Source organism: Hyla sarda, chromosome 6 (assembly GCF_029499605.1).
Source record: "Hyla sarda isolate aHylSar1 chromosome 6, aHylSar1.hap1, whole genome shotgun sequence".
NCBI classification, from domain to species: domain Eukaryota; kingdom Metazoa; phylum Chordata; class Amphibia; order Anura; family Hylidae; genus Hyla; species Hyla sarda.
In genome coordinates this window covers 14,918,399-14,939,887 of record NC_079194.1, presented here as the reverse complement: position 1 = coordinate 14,939,887, position 21,489 = coordinate 14,918,399, and the positions used below count along the sequence as shown (strand labels likewise).

Genomic DNA, 21,489 nt, shown 5'->3' with positions numbered 1-21,489 from the left:
TGTGCAGTGATCCAACTGTGGCCCTCTAGATCTTGAAAAACTACAACTCCTAGCATGCCCAAACAGCAGTTTGCTGTCTGGGCATGCTGGGATTTGTAGTTTTGCAACATCTGGAGGGCCACAGTTTGGAGGTCACTGTGTAGTGGTCTCTAACTGTAGCCCTCCAGATGTTGCATAACTACATCTCCCAGCACGCCCTTAGGCGATCAGTACATGCTGGGAGTTGAAGTTTTGCAACAGCTGGAGGCACACTGGTTGGAAAATACTGAGTTAGATAACTGAAGGTTTTCCAACCATTGTGCCTCCAGCTGTTGCAAAAGTACAACTCAAAGCATGCACGGTCTGTCAGTACATGCTGGGAGTTGTAGTTTTGAAACAGCTGGAGATTTGCTGAGATCTGCTTCAAGTTTGGGCTGCGGCAAATTTTTCACTGCATCGCAAACTCCTAGCAGGAAACTCACCGTAACCCGCCAGTGCAAATGTACCCTAAAAACACTACACTAACACATAATAAAAGGTAAAACACTACATATACACCCCCTTACACTGTCCCCCCCAATAAAAATGAAAAACGTATCGTACGGCAGTGTTTCCAAAACAGAGCCTCCAGCTGTTGCAAAACAACAACTCCCAGCATTTCCGGACCACCACTGACTGTCCAGGCAGGCTGGGAGTTTAGCAACAGCTGGAGGCACCCTGTTTGGGAATCACTGGTGTAGAATACCCCTATGTCCACCCCTATGCAATCGCTATGCAGTCCTCAAATGTGCATGGCGCTCTCTCACTTCGGAGCCCTGTCGTATTTCAAGGAAACAGTTTAGTGCCACATATGGGGTATCTCCGTACTCGGGAGAAATTGCACTTCCAATTTTTGGGGGCTTTTTTCCTTTTACCCCTTATGAAAAGGAAAAGTTGGGGGCTACACCAGCCTGTTAGTGTAAAAAAAAAAAAAATAGTTTTTACACTAACATGCTGGTGTTGCCCCATACTTTTTATTTTCACAAGCGGTAAAAGGAAAAAAAGACCCCAAAAATTTGTAACGCAATTTCTCCTGAGTACCAAAATACCCCATATGTGGGCGTTAAATGCTCTGCGGACACACAACAAGGTTAAGGAGTGAGATCGCACTATGTACATTTGAGGCCTAAATTGGTGATTTGCACAGGGGTGGCTGATTTTACAGCAGTTCTGACATAAACGCATTTTGGAAACTACACCCCTCATGGAACGTAAAAAGGGGTATAGTGAGCTTTAACACCCCACAGGTGTTTTTAGACAAATTTTCATTAAAGTTGGATGGGAAATTGAAAAAAAAATGTTATCTCTAAAATACATAACATTTTTCATTTTCACAAGGGAAAATGGGAAAAAAAGCCCCCAAAATTTGTAACCCCATTTCTTCTGAGTAAGAACATACCCCATATGTGGATGTAAAGTGCTCTGCGGGCAAACTACAATGCTCAGAATAGAAGGAGCGCCATTGGGATTTTGAAGAGAAAATGTGTCCGGAATTGAAGGCCACATGTGTTTACAAAGCCCCCATAGGGCCAGAACAATGGACCCCCCCCCACATGTGACCCCATTTTGGAAACTAGACCCCTCACAGAATGTAATAAGGGGTACAGTGAGCATTTACGCCCCACAGGTGTCTGACAGATTTTTGGAACAGTGATCCGTGAAAATTAAAAAATGTATTTTTCATTTGCACAGCCCACTGTTCCAAAGATCTGTCAAACGCCAGTGGGGTGTAAATACTCACTGCACCCCTTATTAAATTCTGTGAGGGGTGCAGTTTCCAAAATGGGGTCACATGTGGTCGGGTCCACTGTTCTGGCACCACGGGGACCTTTGTAAATGCACATGGCCCCCGACTTCCATTCCAAACAAATTATCTTTCAAAAAGCTCAATGGTGCTCCTCCTCTTCTGAGCATTGTAGTGCACCAGCAGAGCACTTGACGTCCACACATGGGGTATTTCCATACTCAGAAGAAATGGGGTTACAAATTTTGGGGGTCATTTTCTCCTATTACCCCTTGTAAAATGTAAAATTTGGGGGGGAAACAGCATTTTAGTGAAAAAGTTTTTTTTTCCTTTACACATCCAACTTTCACAAAAAGTTGTCAAACAGCTGTGGTAGTTAAGGCTCACTGTACCCCTTGTTGTTCCTTGAGGGGTGCAGTTTCCAAAATAGTAGTTTTTTTGCTGTTCTGGCACCATATGGGCTTCCTAAATGCGACATGCTCCCCAAAAACCATTTCAGCAAAATTTGCTTTCCAAAAGCTAAATGTGACTCCTTCTCTTCTGAGCATTGTAGTTCACCCTCAGAGCATTTTACATCCTAACATGGGGTATTTATATACTCAGAAGAGATAGAGTTGCCAATTTTGGGGGGCATTTTCTCCCATTACCCTTTGTAAAAATGATACATTTGGGGAAAAATCTGCACTTTAGTGAAACATTTATTTTTTCATTTACACATCCAACTTTAACGAAAAGTCATCAAACACCTGTGGGGTGTTAAGGCTCACTGTACCCCTTGTTAGGTGCCTTGAGGGGTGTAGTTTCCAAAATGGTTTGCCATGTGGGGGTTTTCTGCTGTTCTGGCACCATAGGGACTTCCTAAATGTGACATGCCCCCCAAAAACCATTTCAGAAAAATTCACACTCCAAAATCCCATTGTTGCTCCTTCCCCTCTGAGCCCTCTACTGCGCCCGCCGAACACTTGACATCCACTTATTCGAGAGAAATTGGGTTACAAATTTTGGGGGGCTTTTTCCTCTATTACCCCTCGTAAAAATTCAAAAACTGGGTCTACAAGAACATGCGAGTGTAAAAAATTAAGATTTTCAATTTTCTCCTTCACTTTGCTGCTATTCCTGTGCAACACCTAAAGGGTTAACACACTTACTGAATGTCATTTTGAATACTTTGAGGGGTGAAGTTTTTATAATGGGGTCATTTATGGGGTATTTTTAATAAGAGTGCCCTTCAAATCCACTTCAAACCTGAACTGGTCCCTGAAAAATTCCGATTTTGAAAATTTTGTGAAAAATTGGAAAATTGCTGCTGAACTTTGAAGCCCTCTGGTGTCGTCCAAAAGTAAATATATCTTAACTTTATGATGAAAATATAAAGTAGACACATTGTATATGTGAATCAAAATATAATTTATTTGGAATGTCTGTTTTCCTTACAAGCAGAGAGCTTCAAAGTTAGAAAAATGCTAAATTTTAAATTTTTTCATCAAATTTTGGAATTTTTCACCAAGAAATTATTCAAGTATCGGTGAAAATTTACCACTAACATAAAGTAGAATATGTCACGAAAAAACTATCTCGGAATCAGAATGAAAGGTAAAAGCATCCCAGAGTTATTAATGCTTAAAGTGACAGTGGTCAGATGTTCAAAAAATGGCGGGGTCCTTAACCCCTTAACGACGCAGGACGTATATTTACGTCCTGCGCCAGCTCCCGCGATATGAAGCGGGATCGCGCCGTGATCCCGCATCATATCGCGTCGGTCCCGGCGCTCATCAACGGCCGGGACCCGCGGCTAATACCACACATCGACGATCACGGTGATGTGCGGTATTAACCCTTTAGAAGCGGCGGTCAAAGCTGACCGCCGCTTCTAAAGTGAAAGAGAAAGTGACCCGGCTGCTCAGTCGGGCTGTTCGGGACTGCCGCGGTGAAATCGCGGCGTCCCGAACAGCTTGCAGGACACCGGGAGGGCCCTTACCTGCCTCCTCGGTGTCCGATCGGCGAATGACTGCTCCGTGCCTGAGATCCAGGCAGGAGCAGTCAAGCGCCGATAACGCTGATCACAGGCGTGTTAATACACGCCAGTGATCAGCATGAGAAATCAGTGTGTGCAGTGTTATAGGTCCCTATGGGACCTATAACACTGAAAAAAGAAAGTAAAAAAAAGTGTTAATAAAGGTCATTTAACCCCTTCCCTAATAAAAGTTTGAATCACCCCCCTTTTCCCATAAAAAAAATAAAACAGTGTAAAAAAAAAAAAATAAATAAACATATGTGGTATCGCCGCGTGCGTAAATGTCCGAACTATAAAAATATATCATTAATTAAACCGCTCGGTCAATGGCGTACGCGCAAAAAAATTCCAAAGTCAAAAAAAGCGCATTTTTGGTCACTTTTTATACCATTAAAAAATGAATAAAAAGTGATCAAAAAGTCCAATCAAAACAAAAATCATACCGATAAAAACTTCAGATCATGGCGCAAAAAATGAGTCCTCATACCACCCTGTATGTAGAAAAATAAAAAAGTTATAGGGGTCAGAAGATGACATTTTTAAGCGTATAAATTTTCCTGCATGTAGTTATGATTTTTTCCAGAAGTGCGACAAAATCAAACCTATATAAGTAGGGTATCATTTTAACCGTATGGACCTACAGAATAATAAGGTGTAATTTTTACCGAAATATGCACTGTGTAGAAACGGAAGCCCCCAAAAGTTACAAAATGGCGTTTTTTCTTCGATTTTGTCGCACAATTATTTTTTTTTCCGTTTCGCCGTGCATTTTTGGGTAAAATGACTAATGTCACTGCAAAGTAGAATTGGCGACGCAAAAAATAAGCCATAATATGGATTTTTAGGTGGAAAATTGAAAGGGTTATGATTTTTAAAAGGTAAGGAGGAAAAAACAAAAGTGCAAAAACTGAAAAACCCTGAGTCTTTAAGGGGTTAAAGGGGTACTACCGTGCTGACAACTAATCCCCTATCTAAAGGATAGGGGATAAGTTGCCTGATCGTGTGGGGTCCCGCCGCTGGGGACCCCCGCGATCTCGCACGCAGCACCCCGCTCTCATCAGGGCCCGGAGCAAACAATGCTCCGGGTCTGATGACTGCCGATCACGGGGGCCAGAGTATCGCGACGTCAAGACTCTGCCCCCATGTGATGTCACGCTCCGCTCCCTAAATGTAAGTCTGTGGCAGGGGGCTAGACAGCTGTCTGGCCCCTGCCATAGACTTGCTTTGAGGGGGTGGCCCCGTCATCAGACCCGGAGTGGATGTTCGCTCCGGGGCCTGATGAGAGCGTGGTGCTGCGTGCAAGATCGCGGGGGTCCCCAGGGGCAGTACCCCACCCGATCAGGCAACTTATTCCCCTATCCTTTAGATAGGGGATAATTTTTCAGCACGGTAGTACCCCTTTAAGGTAGAAATGGGATGGGTGCTTAAGGGGTTAAGGGTCTGGATTTCTTGATTAAAAGGGTTACCAAGAAAATTTAAAATTTGAACAAATGGAGGAAATGGGATAAAATAAAAGAACTATAACTCACATAGTAAATAATAATCACCAGAGCTCCAGCATCACGGCAGCCAAGTAAAGCGGCGCAGGCTCGGTGAGAGGGTTATCAGATGAGTTATGGTTCTTTGGGGTTTTTATCACATTTTCCTCCTTTTTTAGTTTTTTAAACATTTTAGAAAACACCATGAAAAATCACTGTCCCTTTCTAAAGGTTGTTATTAACAATATATTTAGATTTGGGTGTGTAATATCGTAATGGAGAAATATTTCCCTCATGAGAAGATAAATATGGGAAGGGGCCACATGCCATTCTGCTTCTCCTATCTATACACGGGGTCAGATGAGGTGACATTTAGGTGTAACGCGTTCGCGCACGTTTCCAGGCATCTCACCCGTATCTGTGAATTCTACCATTCTCTCTTATTTCTCATAAGAATACATTTATTTATTTGTTTTAGAAGACAGCTGAACCATGAATGCCCCTCTGGGCTACAATACAGACTTGAACAAGCAGACGAAAAATCACACACAATGATTTCGAAAAAGTTAATCAACATTTAATGTATAATATTGTTTTTTCTATAAAATGAGGTTGAAAGCTAAAATTTCTTTTTTAAAGTTCACATAAAATAAGGGGCCAATCTTTACGTATCGCGTAATTATCTCAGCAAGCCAGAACAAGAAAGTTATTTCACCGGAAAATAATGTAAAATAAACTGAACAATGTTCAACAAATTCTACCGTACATAAATCTGCTATACAAAGTGAATGTAAACACTCTAAAGAAATGTGCATACACGTCCCTGTACGAAACGTATAAATCATCTTCTGAAACGACCTTCAGCATCAACAACTCCAAGTCGGCCATGACCCCGCGCCGAAAACAAGGTCCAATGTCACATACCACGCACCCAAAACCACAGATATTCGACTTTTTCTCATGAACCGACCGCGTTCATAAAGGAATAGTTCACACATTACAGAAACAAGGCGTCCACAGAAAACTAGGACGGAGCTACTGTAGGCCGAGTGAGTTCCGGTCGTAACGCTTACGAGAAGACAAAGGCCTCTTATGTCCCTTCATAGCAAACAGCTCAGTCATTTGTCACTTTATAGGACTGTTCTAAATTTGGGAAATGCCATATTTTGCCCTGTATATTATGATCATGTTTTAGCTAAACCGAAAAGAAATGAACCTTACTACCCAATCCATCCCTTAAAGGGGTACTCTGCCCCTAGACATCTTATCTCCTATCCGCCCTCCAGTGGATAGGTGATATATTCAGAACGCTATATGAAAATTTTTGGAAGTAGAGTTCCTCTAAATGAAGGCACCTTCATTTAGAGGAACTCTACTTCCAAAAATTTCCATATTGCACTACCACCGGAAAGACTGACATCACCCCGGGAAGTTCCTCGTGGCAGCGGTCCGGCCATTTCTCTCTTCAGGCGCTACTGTAGGTGTTGTGCCCTGAGCGCAACACCTAAGCGTAAGAACCCATCTTTGTTTCCTTTCGGATACACCCGCCAAACGGTCCTCACTAGGGGTGCACCTCTTGATGCTTTTTTCCCCCTTTCTATATGTTCAGAATGCTGGCTTCCGGGTAACCATGGTCGTGACGGCACGTCACGCCCCCTCCATTCATGTTTATGGGAGGTGGCGTGATGGCCGTCACGTCCCCTCCCATAGACATGAATGGAGGGGGTGTAAGGGCACAACAGGGCCGCCCAAAGCCAGCATTCTGAACATTATGTTTAGAACGCCGGGGTGCCGGGCTGGAGATTGCGATCGTCTTTGGATAGGGGATAAGATGTCTAGGGGCAGAGTACCCCTTTAAAGGAGTTCTGTAGTGAAAGATAACTTATACCCTATACAAAGGATAGGGGATTAGTTATAGATCGTTGGAGGTCCGACCGTTGGGGCCCACCCGAAATGTCCTGAACAGGGCCCCAACACGGAGCGGCAGCCGACACGCCCTCTCCAGGTATCCCATAGAGATACATGGAGGGGGCGTGTCGGCCGCAGCTTCCTGTGGGGGTCAGAATGGCCATATCTGGCAGACTGCCGGGGGCCCGATCAGGAGATCGTGGGAGGTCCCAGCCGTCGGACCCCCGGCAATCTATAATTTATCCCCTATACTTCGGATAAGGGATAAGTTATTTATCACTGCACTACTCCTTAACAGTAAGTCTCTATTTCCAAAAGCTGCCATGTAAGCAGCCATATTGGAAACACAAAGACGTTTTCTGGATTATCTCTCTGGGCACGTTCCCACTTGGTGTATAACAGTGTATTTCGCGCTGCGCAAAATCTGAAGCAGCAACGGGAAAAACGCTGCGTATCCCTTGCTCACCATACACACAAGGCTTTCTGGCGGCAGCTCTATGTGTGCAGTGAGTTTTGGCGGGGCCATGTGCCGGCCTGACTGTGACGCGTGGCTCCGCCTCCAAAATTCACTACACACATAGGGCTGCCGCCGGAAAGCCTTGTGTGTATGGTGAGCAAGGGATACGCAGCGTTTTTCCCATTGCTGCTGCAGATTTTGCGCAGCATGAAATACGCTGCGTATACGCCAAGTGGGAACGTGCCCTATAAGTTTTTTTTTAAAGGACAACTGCAGCGCAATATACACTTATCCCCTGTCTACAAGATAGGGGATAAGTGTTTGATCGCAGGGGGTCCGACCGCTGGGACCCCCCCGCGATCTCCCTAACGGGGCGCCGCCATTAGCGCTCATAGTGAGCGATAAGGCGCGTAGCGTTGACCTAGAAGTCGACGGTGATGCCCCGTCTCCTCCCCGTCCCAATACAGTTCTATTGGGGGAGGTGGGGAGGCACGAACGCTGCCTCCCCGCCTCTCCCTTAGAGATGTATGGAGGAGGCGTGCCGGCCGCAACGTCATGCTGCGGATGGCACGCCCCCTGCACGGGACAGCCGCGGCCCCGTACAGGAGATCACAGGGGGTCCCAGCGGTCGGACCCCCCGCGATCAAACACTTATCCCCTATCTTGAGGATAGGGGATAAGTGGTTATAACGCTGCAGAAGTCCTTTAAACAGTATGGAGGAGATTTATCAAAACTTGTGCAGAGGAAAAGTTGCCCAGTTGCCCATAGCAACCAATCAGATCGCTTCTTTCATTTTTAACAAGGCCTCTGCAAAACGAAAGAAGCGATCTGATTGGTCTCCAGATGTTGAAAAACAACTCCCAGCAAAAGGTGACTCTGTTAGGCTAGGGCGACTTTGCCTGTGACATGGGTGGCACGGTCAGAAATCGCCATGTTGTTTTCCCTGAATCGTGCTAAATCTCAGTTATCAATCAAGTTATCAACTGGTGCCAGAAAGTTAAACAGATTTGTAAATTACTTCTATTTAAAAATCTTAATCCTTCCAATACTTATCAGCTGCTGTATGCTCCACAGGAAGTTCTTTTATTTTAAAATTTATTTTCTGTCTGATCACAGTGCTCTCTGCTGACACCTCTGTCAGTGTCAGGAACTGTCCAGAGAAGGAGCAAATCCCCATAGCAAACCTCTCCTGCTCTGGACAGTTCCTGACATGGACAGAGGTGTCAGCAGAGAGCACTGTGGTCAGACAGAAAAGAAATTCAAATGAAAAGAACTTTCTGTGGAGGATACAGCAGCTGATAAGTACTGGAAGGATTAAGATTTTTAATTAGAATACAAATCTGTGTAACTTTCTGGCACCAGTTGATTTAAAAAAAAAAAATTGTTTTCTACTGGAGTACCCCTATAATGTAAGTAAATGGGGTCACGTTGTGGCTCCTGAATTGCCACGGGCACAGATTAGTCGTGGATTGAATTATTATGTCGTAGTCACAGTCACTTGCGGTTAGCAGGTAAACTCGTTCACTCACACTAGCTGAGACGCAACACAATTCAGGGAGCGCGACAAGGTGATCTTTGGTCATGTGACCCCCCCAATCCATTTTTAGTTTAAAACTGGCCCTAACCATAACAGCATACTGTGTGGTATTCCTGGAGCGTCTCTAAGTGCTAAAATAATGGCCTGGGTGGCTTGAAAAGGACATTCTCAAGAACATGTCACATGTCAAAGGTTTTTAGTAAGACTAAGCAAGAGTGCACCCTATAGGCCAGATCAGGAAGTTCAGGAGCATTGTGGTGACTACCAGAGAGAATGAGGGAGTCGTAGACTCCAAAGCTCCATCTAGTGGTGGCTGCAGACATGACAAAATGGTCTTCTTTATGTCTATGCAGGAGATTTGGAGCTCTGTATCAGAACATGGTATTAAAAGACGGTGATTTAATCTCAGAATCCATCATGAAAAACAACAAATTCATATTAAACTAAAGAAATCTTTGGCTCTCCTTAAGGGTGCGTTCCCACCTGATGTATATGCAGCGTATTTCACGCTGCGCAAAATTTGTGTCAGCAGCAGGAAATACGCTGCGTATTCCTCGCTTACTATACACACAGGCCTTTCCGGCGGTAGCCCTATGTGTGCAGTGAGGTTTGGAGGCGGAGCCGCGCGTCACAGTCACGCCGGCACACGGCCCCTCCTCCAAAACTCACTACACACATATGGCTGCCGCCGGAAAGGCCTGTGTGTATAGTGAGCAAGGAATATGCAGCGTATTTCCTGCTGCCATAAATTTCACGCTGCGCATATGCCAGGTGGGAATGCACCCTAAAGGGGTACTCCGCTGCTCAGCGTTTGGAACAAACTGTTCCGAACGCTGGAGCCGGGAGCTTGTGGCATTATAGCGCCGCCCTCTCATGACATCAAGACCCGCCCCATCAATGCAAGTCTAAGGGAGGGGGTGGGGGGCATTGAGGGGGTGGGGCATGATGTCAAGAGGGGGGAGGGGCTATGATGTCACGAGCTCCCGACGCCGACTCCAGCATTCAAAACAGTTTGTTCCAAATACTGAGCAGCGGAGTACCCCATTTAAGGTGGCCATACACTGTGGATAGCTGTGAACATGGCAGTCATTTCTCGTGACTTCCCCGTGTACATATTGGCCGACATTTATCATTGTCTTTAGACAGTTTTTTGTGTCTAAAAAGGGGCAAAAAAAGGAGCAAGCAGGGTTTTTTGCGCCTTTTTTTGCCCCTTTTTGTTTACACATTTCTGCTGATTTTGAGTTGCAATCCACTGATTTTGGCAATACACATGGTATAGAAGGGATTTATCATTGCACTTTTTTGTTAAAAGCAGCAAAAAAGGCACAAAGTCACTGAAAAGTCTCTAAAACTACACCAGCCCAGACATGGTAGCTTTTTGGTGTATGTGAAGACAGAAATTTCAGAAAATGTGACCGGAACAAAATTTATCAAATGCTCTGCGACCATTTAATAAATTTGGCGCTCCTACACATCACCAGCACACAAAAAAATGGTGTAAAAAAATGCTTCACTTACACCTACAATGATAAATGTGGGCCATTGACTCCACTTCACTTAGTATTAGTAGTAGGTAGTCACAATAGATGAATGTTGGCCGAACACACCAATTCCATAGCCATTGGCTGACTATCCTATGTGTACAGGGGACACCAGGCTGTAGTGCCTTCACAGCAATGTTGGAGGAAAGAAGGATTGGGCATGTTGGAATTTAGCATCCAACGTGTGTGGTCATTCTCCCTATATCAGTAAAAAAGATGGTGACCCTCCCCCCCCCCCCCCCCCCCCTCCATACACCACAGACATTCCTGTTAAATTCATTGTCTTTAGCTAATATTAGTCTGATGTGTATGGCCAGTATTAGACAGACAATGGGGAAAATGTAGTGGTATCCCTATACTAAGTGTCTGATCAGTGGGACCCCCGCAATCTCCAGAAAGGGCCTCCGCTCCTCCCACTGAGCACTCCGATCCCAACCTTACGGGATGTACTGGTCTCGGCAGTGACGGCACACTCAGCCAATCACCGACTGGGGCAGGGCACTGGTTGACTGAGAATTGGTCACTGCCGAGACCAGTACATTCCGGAAGGTGGGGGCAGGAGCACAGGCACCGTTCTGGAGATCAGTCAGACCCCAGCGATAAAATACATCCCCTATCCTGTAAACAGGGGAAACATTTTTTAACATTTAAAGGGGTATTCCAGGAAAAAACTTTTTTATATTTACCAACTGGCTCCAGAAAGTTAAACAGATTTGTAAATTACTTCTATTAAAAAATCTTAATCCTTTCAGTACTTATGAGCTTCTGAAGTTAAGGTTGTTCTTTTCTGTCTAAGTAATCTCTGATGACACGTGTCTCGGGAACCGCCCAGTTTAGAAGCAAATTCCCATAGCAAACCTCTTCTAAACTGGGCGGTTCCCGAGACATGTGTCATCAGAGATTACTTAGACAGAAAAGAACAACCTTAACTTCAGAAGCTCATAAGTACTGAAAGGATTAAGATTTTTTAATAGAAGTAATTTACAAATCTGTTTAACTTACTGGAGCCAGTTGATATATATAAAAAAGGTTTTTCCTGAATAACCCCTTTAACCTTTACGGCTGTTTTTTATTATTTTTTTTAAACGATAGTCTGATACAAAAGTGTGTTGGAGTGAAATGCTTTAAATTTAATAAGATTCCCAACACCTTTTAATACATTTGGCACATTTTGGATATCCTCCCGAAAGTAACTGAAATCTAAGCCTACAGTGAAAGTTTATAGATTCTTCTTACAATTTGTGCCATTTTCTGTATAATCAAAAAACTGTGCTGAGAACATCCCCTCCGAATATTCTCACACCACTTTTATCTGAACAAGGATTGCATGCACCCGAATTCACCATATTTTTCCCTAAAATTAACTAATGTTGATGTAGAGATTCCTGGAACATGTCTAATAAATTCAGAATGGAATGAAGCTGTATTTACATCTAAGGCCCCTTTCACACTATAAAGTTGTTCCGTTAAAAGACCCGTTATAAACTTCCGTTAGAAAAGCCTTAAAAAACAGATGTTAAATGGCCGTTACAAAATCCCATTAAAGTCTATGGGAGTTTTTGATTGTCCATTATGACCCGTTATAGCCGGTCATGAATAACAGACGTTATTTGTGACGGAAGAAAAAAACAACACATGCATTCATTTTTCTTCCGTCAAAAATAACGGTTTAATAACGGCTATTAAAATTTTAACATTGAAGTCTACGGCAAACAGATGAGCGTTTAATGTCATCCGTTTGCATCCGGTCTATAATATCTGTTATTACTTCTGAACATGCTCAAAAGAGGTGACATCAGCAGACTCCTGCAGTGCTGAGGGACTACTACAACTCCCATCATGGAACAGACTTGTTTTCTTGATTGGAGTAGTAGTTCCCCAGCTTCGGGAGTCTGCTGGTGGCTGGGGAGGCTACATTAGTGTTTGTACTACTACCCCCATCATGGAACAGACTCTGTTTCATGATGGGGGTTGTAGTACAGGGGCTGAGGGATTGATTGCACCGGGTGTCACTTCTGAGACCTGATGTGATCGGAAGTTATTAAACAGGGGAGTGGGCGGCATGCTGCGTGCCCCTGCGATGTACAGTGTATTTTTACTTTCACTTTTAAATTCCCCGCTGGGAGCCCTGAATGGCCGGCACAAAGGAGCCATTCAGGGCTCCCGGTGGAGTTTTTAAACTACTACTTTGTCCCTCAAATTTATGCCCCACATATATAAAAATATTTATAATAATTAATTGGCCTGAGTGTGTTTATAATTCATTGGCCCCAGTGTGTTTATCCTTATTCCCGGCAGCGGAGCAGGGCAGCAGCGGGACATGTCCCGCATGTAGGCTTTATTCATTCACCGCCGCCGCCCGACATGTCCCCGCTGCTGCCCTGCTCCTAGCGCATTTAGCGCACTGTCGTGAGATGTCTATTCTCTGCTGATCATCACCGTCGGGTAGGGAGACGAGCAGCAGATAATAGACATGTCCCGGTGGTGCGCTGATTGCACTAGGAGAAGAGCAGCAGCGGGGACATGTCGGGCGTCAGCGGTGGTGAGTTAAAGCGCAACTGTTACGGAAATTATACCCCCCAGACTAATAACATGATAGTATAGATGATGATGATGATACGTGTAATGCCGCTGTACTTTTGGCTGCTGTTTATCACTCTTTATCAGCAGGAAAATAGTTTTATCGTGCGGTCAGCAACAGACGGATAGGCGTGGCTGCGGATCGTAATGCCCCACCTCCACCACGCCTATCCCCTGTAAGTAAGCGCTTGACCACTGTGTGATTGGCCATTGGCCATTGACCCTTTAGCCCTTAATAAAGCCACTGCTTGTGGTGAAACGTCGGGGGGGGGGGGGCCATGTGTGTTAGGTTTTAATTGTTAGTGGACACTCCAGCTATTGTTTGTGGACTGTAGCATCAACAATATACAAATACAAGCATGTAGTGACGTGCAGTACAAAAGACAAATATTGGCTGGAGATATGCCCATTTAATTTTTACTTGTTTGGCACAATAAAAGTTATATTTTAGGTACTCCAATCATTAGTGGGTGGTAAATCAGGGCTTCAGTGATCACTTTGTGATCAATTGTTAATAAATATTTGCAGAATTTAACCCTCCACCCATAGGTCCAGTTTCTTGAAATTGACACACAGGTCCCCACCCCCGATGTCCATGATGTGCGGGCCGGCATGACTCCACTGAGCCCATACATATAATGTGCACCTTTATGATATATGATATACAGTGCCCGTACTCCTCTTCTTTCTTCTCATGGTGCCGGAGACGCGCTGCTTCTGCTTTCACTATAGGCAGAGAGCGTCTCCGGCACCATGAGAAGAAAGAAGAGGAGTACGGGCACTGTATATCATATATCATAAAGGTGCACATTATATGTATGGGCTCAGTGGAGTCATGCCGGCCCGCACATCATGGACATCGGGGGGTGGGGACCCGTGTGTCAATCACACAGTGGTCTAGCGCTTACTTACAGGGGATAGGTGTGGCGGAGGCGGGGCATTATGATCCCCAGCCACGCCTATCCGACTGTTGCTGACCGCACAATAAAACTATTTTCCTGCTGATAAAGAGTGATAAACAGCAGCCAAAAGTACAGCGGCATTACACGTATCATCATCTATACTATCATGGTATTAGTCTGGGGGTACGACATCCATGACAGTTGCGCTTTAATGAATGAATGAAGCCTACATGCAGGACATGTCTGCTTCATTCATTCCTTCACCGCCGCCTATTCCTGACAGGTCCTGCTGCTGCCCTGCTCCAAGAAGATGAGAAGCAGACAGCCGGAGGGGGAATCAGCACACTGGGGCCAATGATTTATTATAAAACACACTGGGGCCAATGAATTATTATAAACACACTGGGGCCAATGATTTATTATAAAACACACTGGGGCCAATGAATTATTATAAACACACTGGGGCCAATGAATTATTATAAACACACTGGGGCCAATGATTTATTATAAAACACACTGGGGCCAATGATTTATTATAAACACACTGGGGCCAATGCATTATTATAAACACACTGGGGCCAATGAATTATAAATACACTGGGGCCAATGAATTATTATAAACACACTGGGGCCAATGAATTATTATAAACACACTGGGGCCAATGAATTATTATAAACACACTGGGGCCAATGAATTATTATAAACACACTGGGGCCAATGAATTATTATAAACACACTGGGGCCAATGTATTATTATAAACACACTGGGGCCAATGAATTATTATAAACACACTGGGGCCAATGCATTATTATAAACACACTGGGGCCAATGAATTATTATAAACACACTGGGGCCAATGAATTATTATAAATACACTGGGGCCAATGAATTATTATAAACACACTGGGGCCAATGAATTATAATAAACACACTGGGGCCAATGAATTATTATAAACACACTGGGGCCAATGAATTATTATAAACACACTGGGGCCAATGAATTATTATAAACACACTGGGGCCAATGAATTATTATAAATACACTGGGGCCAATGAATTATTATAAACACACTGGGGCCAATGAATTATTATAAACACACTGGGGCCAATGAATTATTATAAACACACTGGGGCCAATGCATTATTATATATACACTGGGGCCAATGAATTATTATAAACACACTGGGGCCAATGAATTATTATAAACACACAGGGGCCAATGAATTATTATAAACACACTGGGGCCAATGAATTATTATAAACACACTGGGGCCAATGAATCATTATAAACACACTGGGGCCAATGAATTATTATAAACTCACTGGGGCCAATGAATTATTACAAATACACTGGGGCCAATGAATTATTATAAACACACTGGGGCCAATGAATTATTATAAACACACTGGGGCCAATGAATTATTATATATACACACTGGGGCCAATGAATTATTATAAACACACTGGGGCCAATGAATTATTATAAACACACTGGGGCCAATGAATTATTATAAACACACTGGGGCCAATGAATTATTATAAACACACTGGGGCCAATGAATTATTATATATACACACTGGGGCCAATGAATTATTATAAACACACTGGGGCCAATGAATTATTATAAACACACTGGGGCCAATGAATTATTATAAACTCACTGGGGCCAATGAATAATTATAAATACACTGGGGCCAATGAATAATTATAAACACACTATTGCCAATGAATTATAAATACACTGGGGCCAATGAATTATTATAAACACACTGAGGCCAATGAATTATAAATACACTGGGGCCAATGAATTATTATAAACACACTGGGGCCAATGAATTATAAATACACTGGGGCCAATGAATTATTATAAACACACTGAGGCCAATGAATTATAAATACACTGGGGCCAATGAATTATTATAAACACACTGGGGCCAATGAATTATTATATACACACTGGGGCCTATGAATTATTATAAACACACTGGGGCCAATGAATTATTATATACACACTGGGGCCAATGAATTATTATAAACACACTGGGGCCAATGAATTATTATAAACACACTGGGGCCAATGAATTATTATAAACACACTGGGGGCCAATTAATTATTATAAACACACTGGGGCCAATGAATTATTATAAACACACTGGGGCCAATGAATTATTATAAACACACTGGGGCCAATGAATTATTATAAACACACTGGGGGCCAATGAATTATTATAAACACACTGGGGCCAATGAATTATTATAAACACACTGGGGCCAATGAATTATTATAAACACACTGGGGCCAATGAATTATAAATACACTGGGGCCAATGAATTATTATAAATACACTGGGGCCAATTAATTATTATAAACACACTGAGGCCAATGAATTATAAATACACTGGGGCCAATGAATTATTATAAACACACTGGGGCCAATGAATAATTATAAACACACTGGGCGCCAATGAATTATTATAAACACACTGGGGGCCAATGAATTATTATAAACACACTGGGGCCAATGAATTATTATAAACACTCTGGCCAATGAATTATTATAAACACACTGGGGCCAATGAATTATTATAAACACACTGGGGCCAATGAATTATTATAAACACACTGGGGCCAATTAATTATTCTAAATATGCATGGGGGGCATACATTTGGGGGTCAAATTAGTAATTTAAAAACCCCGTGGGAGCCCTGAATGGCTCCTCGGTGTCAGCCATTCAGGGCTCCCGGCGTGGAATTTAAGAGGTGAAAGTAAAAATACACCGTACATTGCAGGGGAGCGCAGCTTGCTGCCCACTCCCCTGTTTAATAACTTCTGATCGCATCGGGTCTCAGAAGTGAGACCCGGTGTGATCAATCCCTCAGGCCCTGTACTACAACCCCCATCATGAAACAGAGTCTGTTCCATGATGGGGGTAGTAGTACAAACAGTTATGTAGCCTCCCCAGCCACCAGCAGACTCCCGCAGCCAGGGATTTACTACTCCCATCATGGAAACAAGTCTGTTCCATGTGGGAGTAGTAGTAGTCCCGGCTGCGGGAGCCTGTAGGCAGAGGTGTTAAAACGGCCATAAAATAACGATACATGACGGATGTTACGGGTCTTAATGGATGAATATGCCCGTTATTTTGACGTACGTTATTTCATCCGTTTTTAATTATACAATACAGAAAATGCTTTTTTTAATAATGGATGAATACTCATAGTGTGAAAGCAGCCTAAGCCGCCCTTAAAAGGGTACAGAATAAATTAACTGGTGCCAGAAAAGGATAGAGATGTGTAAATTACTTCTATATAAAATCTTAACCCTCCCAGTACTTTTCAGCTGCTGTATGCTCCACAGGAAGTTGTGTAGTTCTTTCCAGTCTGACCACAGTGCTCTCTACTGACACCTCTGTCCATGTCAGGAACTGTCCAGAGCAGGGACAAATCTGCATAGCAAACCTCTCCTGCTCTGGACAGTTCCTGACATGGACAGAGGTGTCAGCAGAGAGCACTGTGGTCAGACAGAAAAGAACTACACAACTTCCTGTGGAGCATACAGCAGATGATAAGTGCTGGAAGAATTAGGATTTTTATATAGAAGTAATTTACAAATCTTTTTGGCACCAGTTGATTTAAAAAAAAAAAATTTCCTTCAGAGTACCCCTTTAAGGGTGGCTCAAACATAAATATGGCTTTATTCCATTCTAAATGCATTAGTTATATCTCTGCATAAACATTTATTAGTTTTATAGAGTAGAAAAGATGCAATTATGATTTAATAAATGTTTCTTACCACCGGAGTACCCCTTTAGCCTTTACCAGAAGACACTAAATTGCTGAAATGACTCTGTACTTTCAGAGAGGACGCTGGGAATACGGACTCTGTAACCCCCTTACATCAAAGCAAGGCATAGGCATTACCGTAACCTCCAAAGCGGCGGATGAAAAGGTGCCGCCAATTATCGCCAGCTGCCATATGAACACGGATACAAATGATTACCCAAACCCTATGGTCATCTATGCATCCGTGAGCCAAGGCCTGCTGCCTGTGAGCGGAGCGACAGTGACGGCCATCATTGAACCAGAGAGTGGTGACTCGGTGATTACGGAGCTTCTGGATACTGGAGCAGGTACGTGAAAATGATCATTAAAACTTTTTATATGTTCGAAGTTTTGATCGTTCGGGGTCTCAGTGCTGAGAATCTATTCCCCGCTAAATATAGGAGAAGCATGCGGCTGCATGTAATTCTCTCCCCGACACACCGCCCGTTACCACTCATTACATTGGGTTCCATTATAAGTAGAGGCGTAGCTTGTAGCTTCTGGGCCCCGATGCAAAATCTGCAACAGGGCCCCATATGCCAAATATAATACTGGTCTCTCATGGGGAAGATGTGCTTTGGGGCCCCCTTAGGCACCAGGGCCCCGGTGCAACTGCTATAGCTATGCCCCTGATTATAAGTCTCCTGCAATGAAATGGACTGAGTGGTGGGCTGGGGAGAGAAGAGCATGGCCGCGCGCTTCTCCCAGTTATATTTAGCGATTAGTAGAATTCTCAGGGAGAGGACAGTGTTTCCCAACTGGTGCGCCTCCAGCTGTTGCAAAACTTCAACTCCCAGCATGCCCAGACAGCCTTTGGCTGTCTGGGCATGCTGGGAGTTGTAGTTTTGCATCAGCTGGAGTCACACTGATTGGAAAAATAAAACACTGGTATAGTGCATCATCTGTGCTTCCAGCAGCACAGCAAAACTGTGATTAAAGGGGTACTCAGGCACTAAGACATCTTATCCCCTTCCAAAGGATAGGGGTATAAGATGCCTATTAGCTGCCATGTCCCCTCCAATAGGCTTGCATTGAGGGGGCGGAGCATGATGTCACAATGCTGCGGCCCCGTGATCACCAGTAATTAGACCCGGAGCGAACATGCTCCGGGGACTGATTATAACGGGGTGCTGCGTGCAAGATCACGGGGGTCCCCAGCGGCGGGACCCCCGCGATCAGGCATCTTATCCCCTATGCTTTGGATAGGGGATAAGATGTCTTAGCGCCGGAGTACCCCTTTAAAGTCTTTACTTTCTGCTGACTCTGTCCCAGTCTACACAGCAAAGGCAACAAACTTAAAGGGGTACTCCGGTGGGAAACAAATGTTTCCAAATCAACTGGAGCCAGCAAGTTATACAGATTTGTAAATTACTTCTATTTAAAAATCTTAATCCTTCCAGTACGTATCAGCTGCTGTATGCTTCAGAGGATGTTGTGTAGTTCTTTCCAGTCTGAGCACCCTGCTCTCTGCTGACACCTCTGTCCGTGTCAGGAATTGTCCAGAGTAGAAGCAAATCCCTATAGTAAAACTCTCCTGCTCTGGACAGTTCCTGACACGGACAGAGGTGTCAGCAGAGAGCACTGTGGTCAGAGTGGAAAGAACTACACAACTTCCTGTGGAGCATACAGCAGCTGAAGAGTACTGGAAGGGTTAACATTTTTTTTTTTTTTTTATAGAAGTCAATTACAGATCTGCATAACTTACTGGCACCAGTGGATTTGAAAACATTTTTCCCCCACTGGAGTTCCCCTCATATTTAGAACACAGGATTATATAGTCTACTGTCAGTCCCATGATCCAGTATAACAACACCGGGTCATCTTGTCTTGGGACAGTCGTGTCCATTCACACCGTGACAGTGTCCATTTACTTTATTTACTGTATGTTTTAAAGACTTTTTCCATTATAATTCTTAACATTTTTTGTAACTTTTTTTAGGGGCTGATGTAGCAAAAAATGACGGAATCTACTCAAGGTACTTCACCTCTTTTAGTAAAAGTGGAAAATACAGCTTGAAAATACGAGTTATGGGTAACGACGCCACAAGCCGACTGTCTTTGCCAACGAACCGCGCTCTCTATTCACCTGGCTTCTCTAAGAACGGTAAGAATTTAAGTTATATAAAACACACTGCGTTTTATTTCTAATTCATCAATACCAGTTTGGGCCATGCCAACTTATGCCAATGCTTCGGAAAGGACGTTTAAGGGTACGTTCACATGAGCGGATCCCCAGCCCATATTACGATACTGAAGGACCGCTGCATGGTGCCTTTACAGGTGCCTGCTCGGAGCGGCAATACGCCGCTATGAGCAGACACACTGCGATGTGCGATTTGCCTCGCGCCTGCGCAGTATACTCGCACATCGTGGCAGCTCTTGGCCTCGCTCATAGAGCAGTGGGAGCGGCCGCATTGTGTGTGGGTACACCGTACATCGCACATCGCTTCAGTGTGTCTGCACGTAGCAGTGTATTGCCTGTAAAGGCAGCATACAGATGTCCTTCAACAGTGGATCTGCAGTGTAATACATGCTGGGGATCCGCTCCTGTGAACATACCCTAAAGGGGTATTCCAGTGGAAAAAAAATTTCAAATCAACTAGTTCCAGAAAGTTATAAAAATTTGTGAATTACTTCTATTACAAAATCTTAATCTTTCCAGTACTTATCAGCTGTTGTATGCTCCGCAGGAAGTTGTGTAGTTCTTTTCAGCCTGATCACAGTGCTCTCTGCTGACACCTTTGTCCCTGTCAGGAACTGTCCAGAGCAGGAGAGGTTTGCTATGGGAATTTTCTCCTACTCTGAACAGTTCCTGACACCGACAGAGGTGGCAGCAGAGGGCACTGTGGTCAGGATGGAAAGAACCATACAACTTCTTCTGTAGTCTACAGCAACTGATAAGTACTGGAAGGATTAAGATTTTTTTTAAATAAAAGTAAATTACAAATCCGTTTAACGTTCTGGAACCAGTTGATTTGAAAAAAAAATTATGTTTTCCACTGGAGTAACCCTTAAGTCCGACATAATTACACATTAGGTAAACCTTCTACCTAAAAAGGGTACTGGTGGAGAGTAAACTCTACTTTAGCAATCAGTGCCAGGCCGCAGCTGTGAAGGTTAATAAAGTCATGGGATGTATAGAGAGGCTGGTGATAAGGACATTGTTATCTCTGTATAAATCATTAGTCAGACCACATATGGAGAATTGTGTCCAATTCCGGGCCCCTGTATATAGAAAGGACATGGTCGAACTGGAGAGGAGGTACAGAAGAGGGCGACAAGGATAATAATGGTATGGGAGGATTACAGGTAATTACTTGGGGTTACTTAGTTTGGAGAAAAGACGTCTTAGGGGGATCTGGTAAAAATGTACAAATATATGAATGGACAGTACAAAGAACATTATAAGGATCTTTTATATCTAGGCCGATAACCATGACAAGGAGGAATTCTCTACATCTAGAGCAGGCATAGGCAACC

At 43.7% G+C, this 21,489-nt stretch overlaps 1 protein-coding gene across 4 annotated transcripts in view; it reads left to right on the top strand.

Moving 5' to 3' along the window:
• LOC130275352 (calcium-activated chloride channel regulator 1-like) overlaps positions 1-21,489 on the top strand; it is a 105,799-nt gene that overhangs the window by 81,178 nt on the left and 3,132 nt on the right. For all 4 annotated transcript variants that reach the window (XM_056523223.1, XM_056523222.1, XM_056523225.1 and 1 more), the window contains 2 exons: positions 18,047-18,317; positions 19,949-20,113. In XM_056523223.1, coding sequence (XP_056379198.1) covers positions 18,047-18,317; positions 19,949-20,113 — 436 coding nt within the window. The remainder of the gene's footprint in view (positions 1-18,046; positions 18,318-19,948; positions 20,114-21,489) is intronic.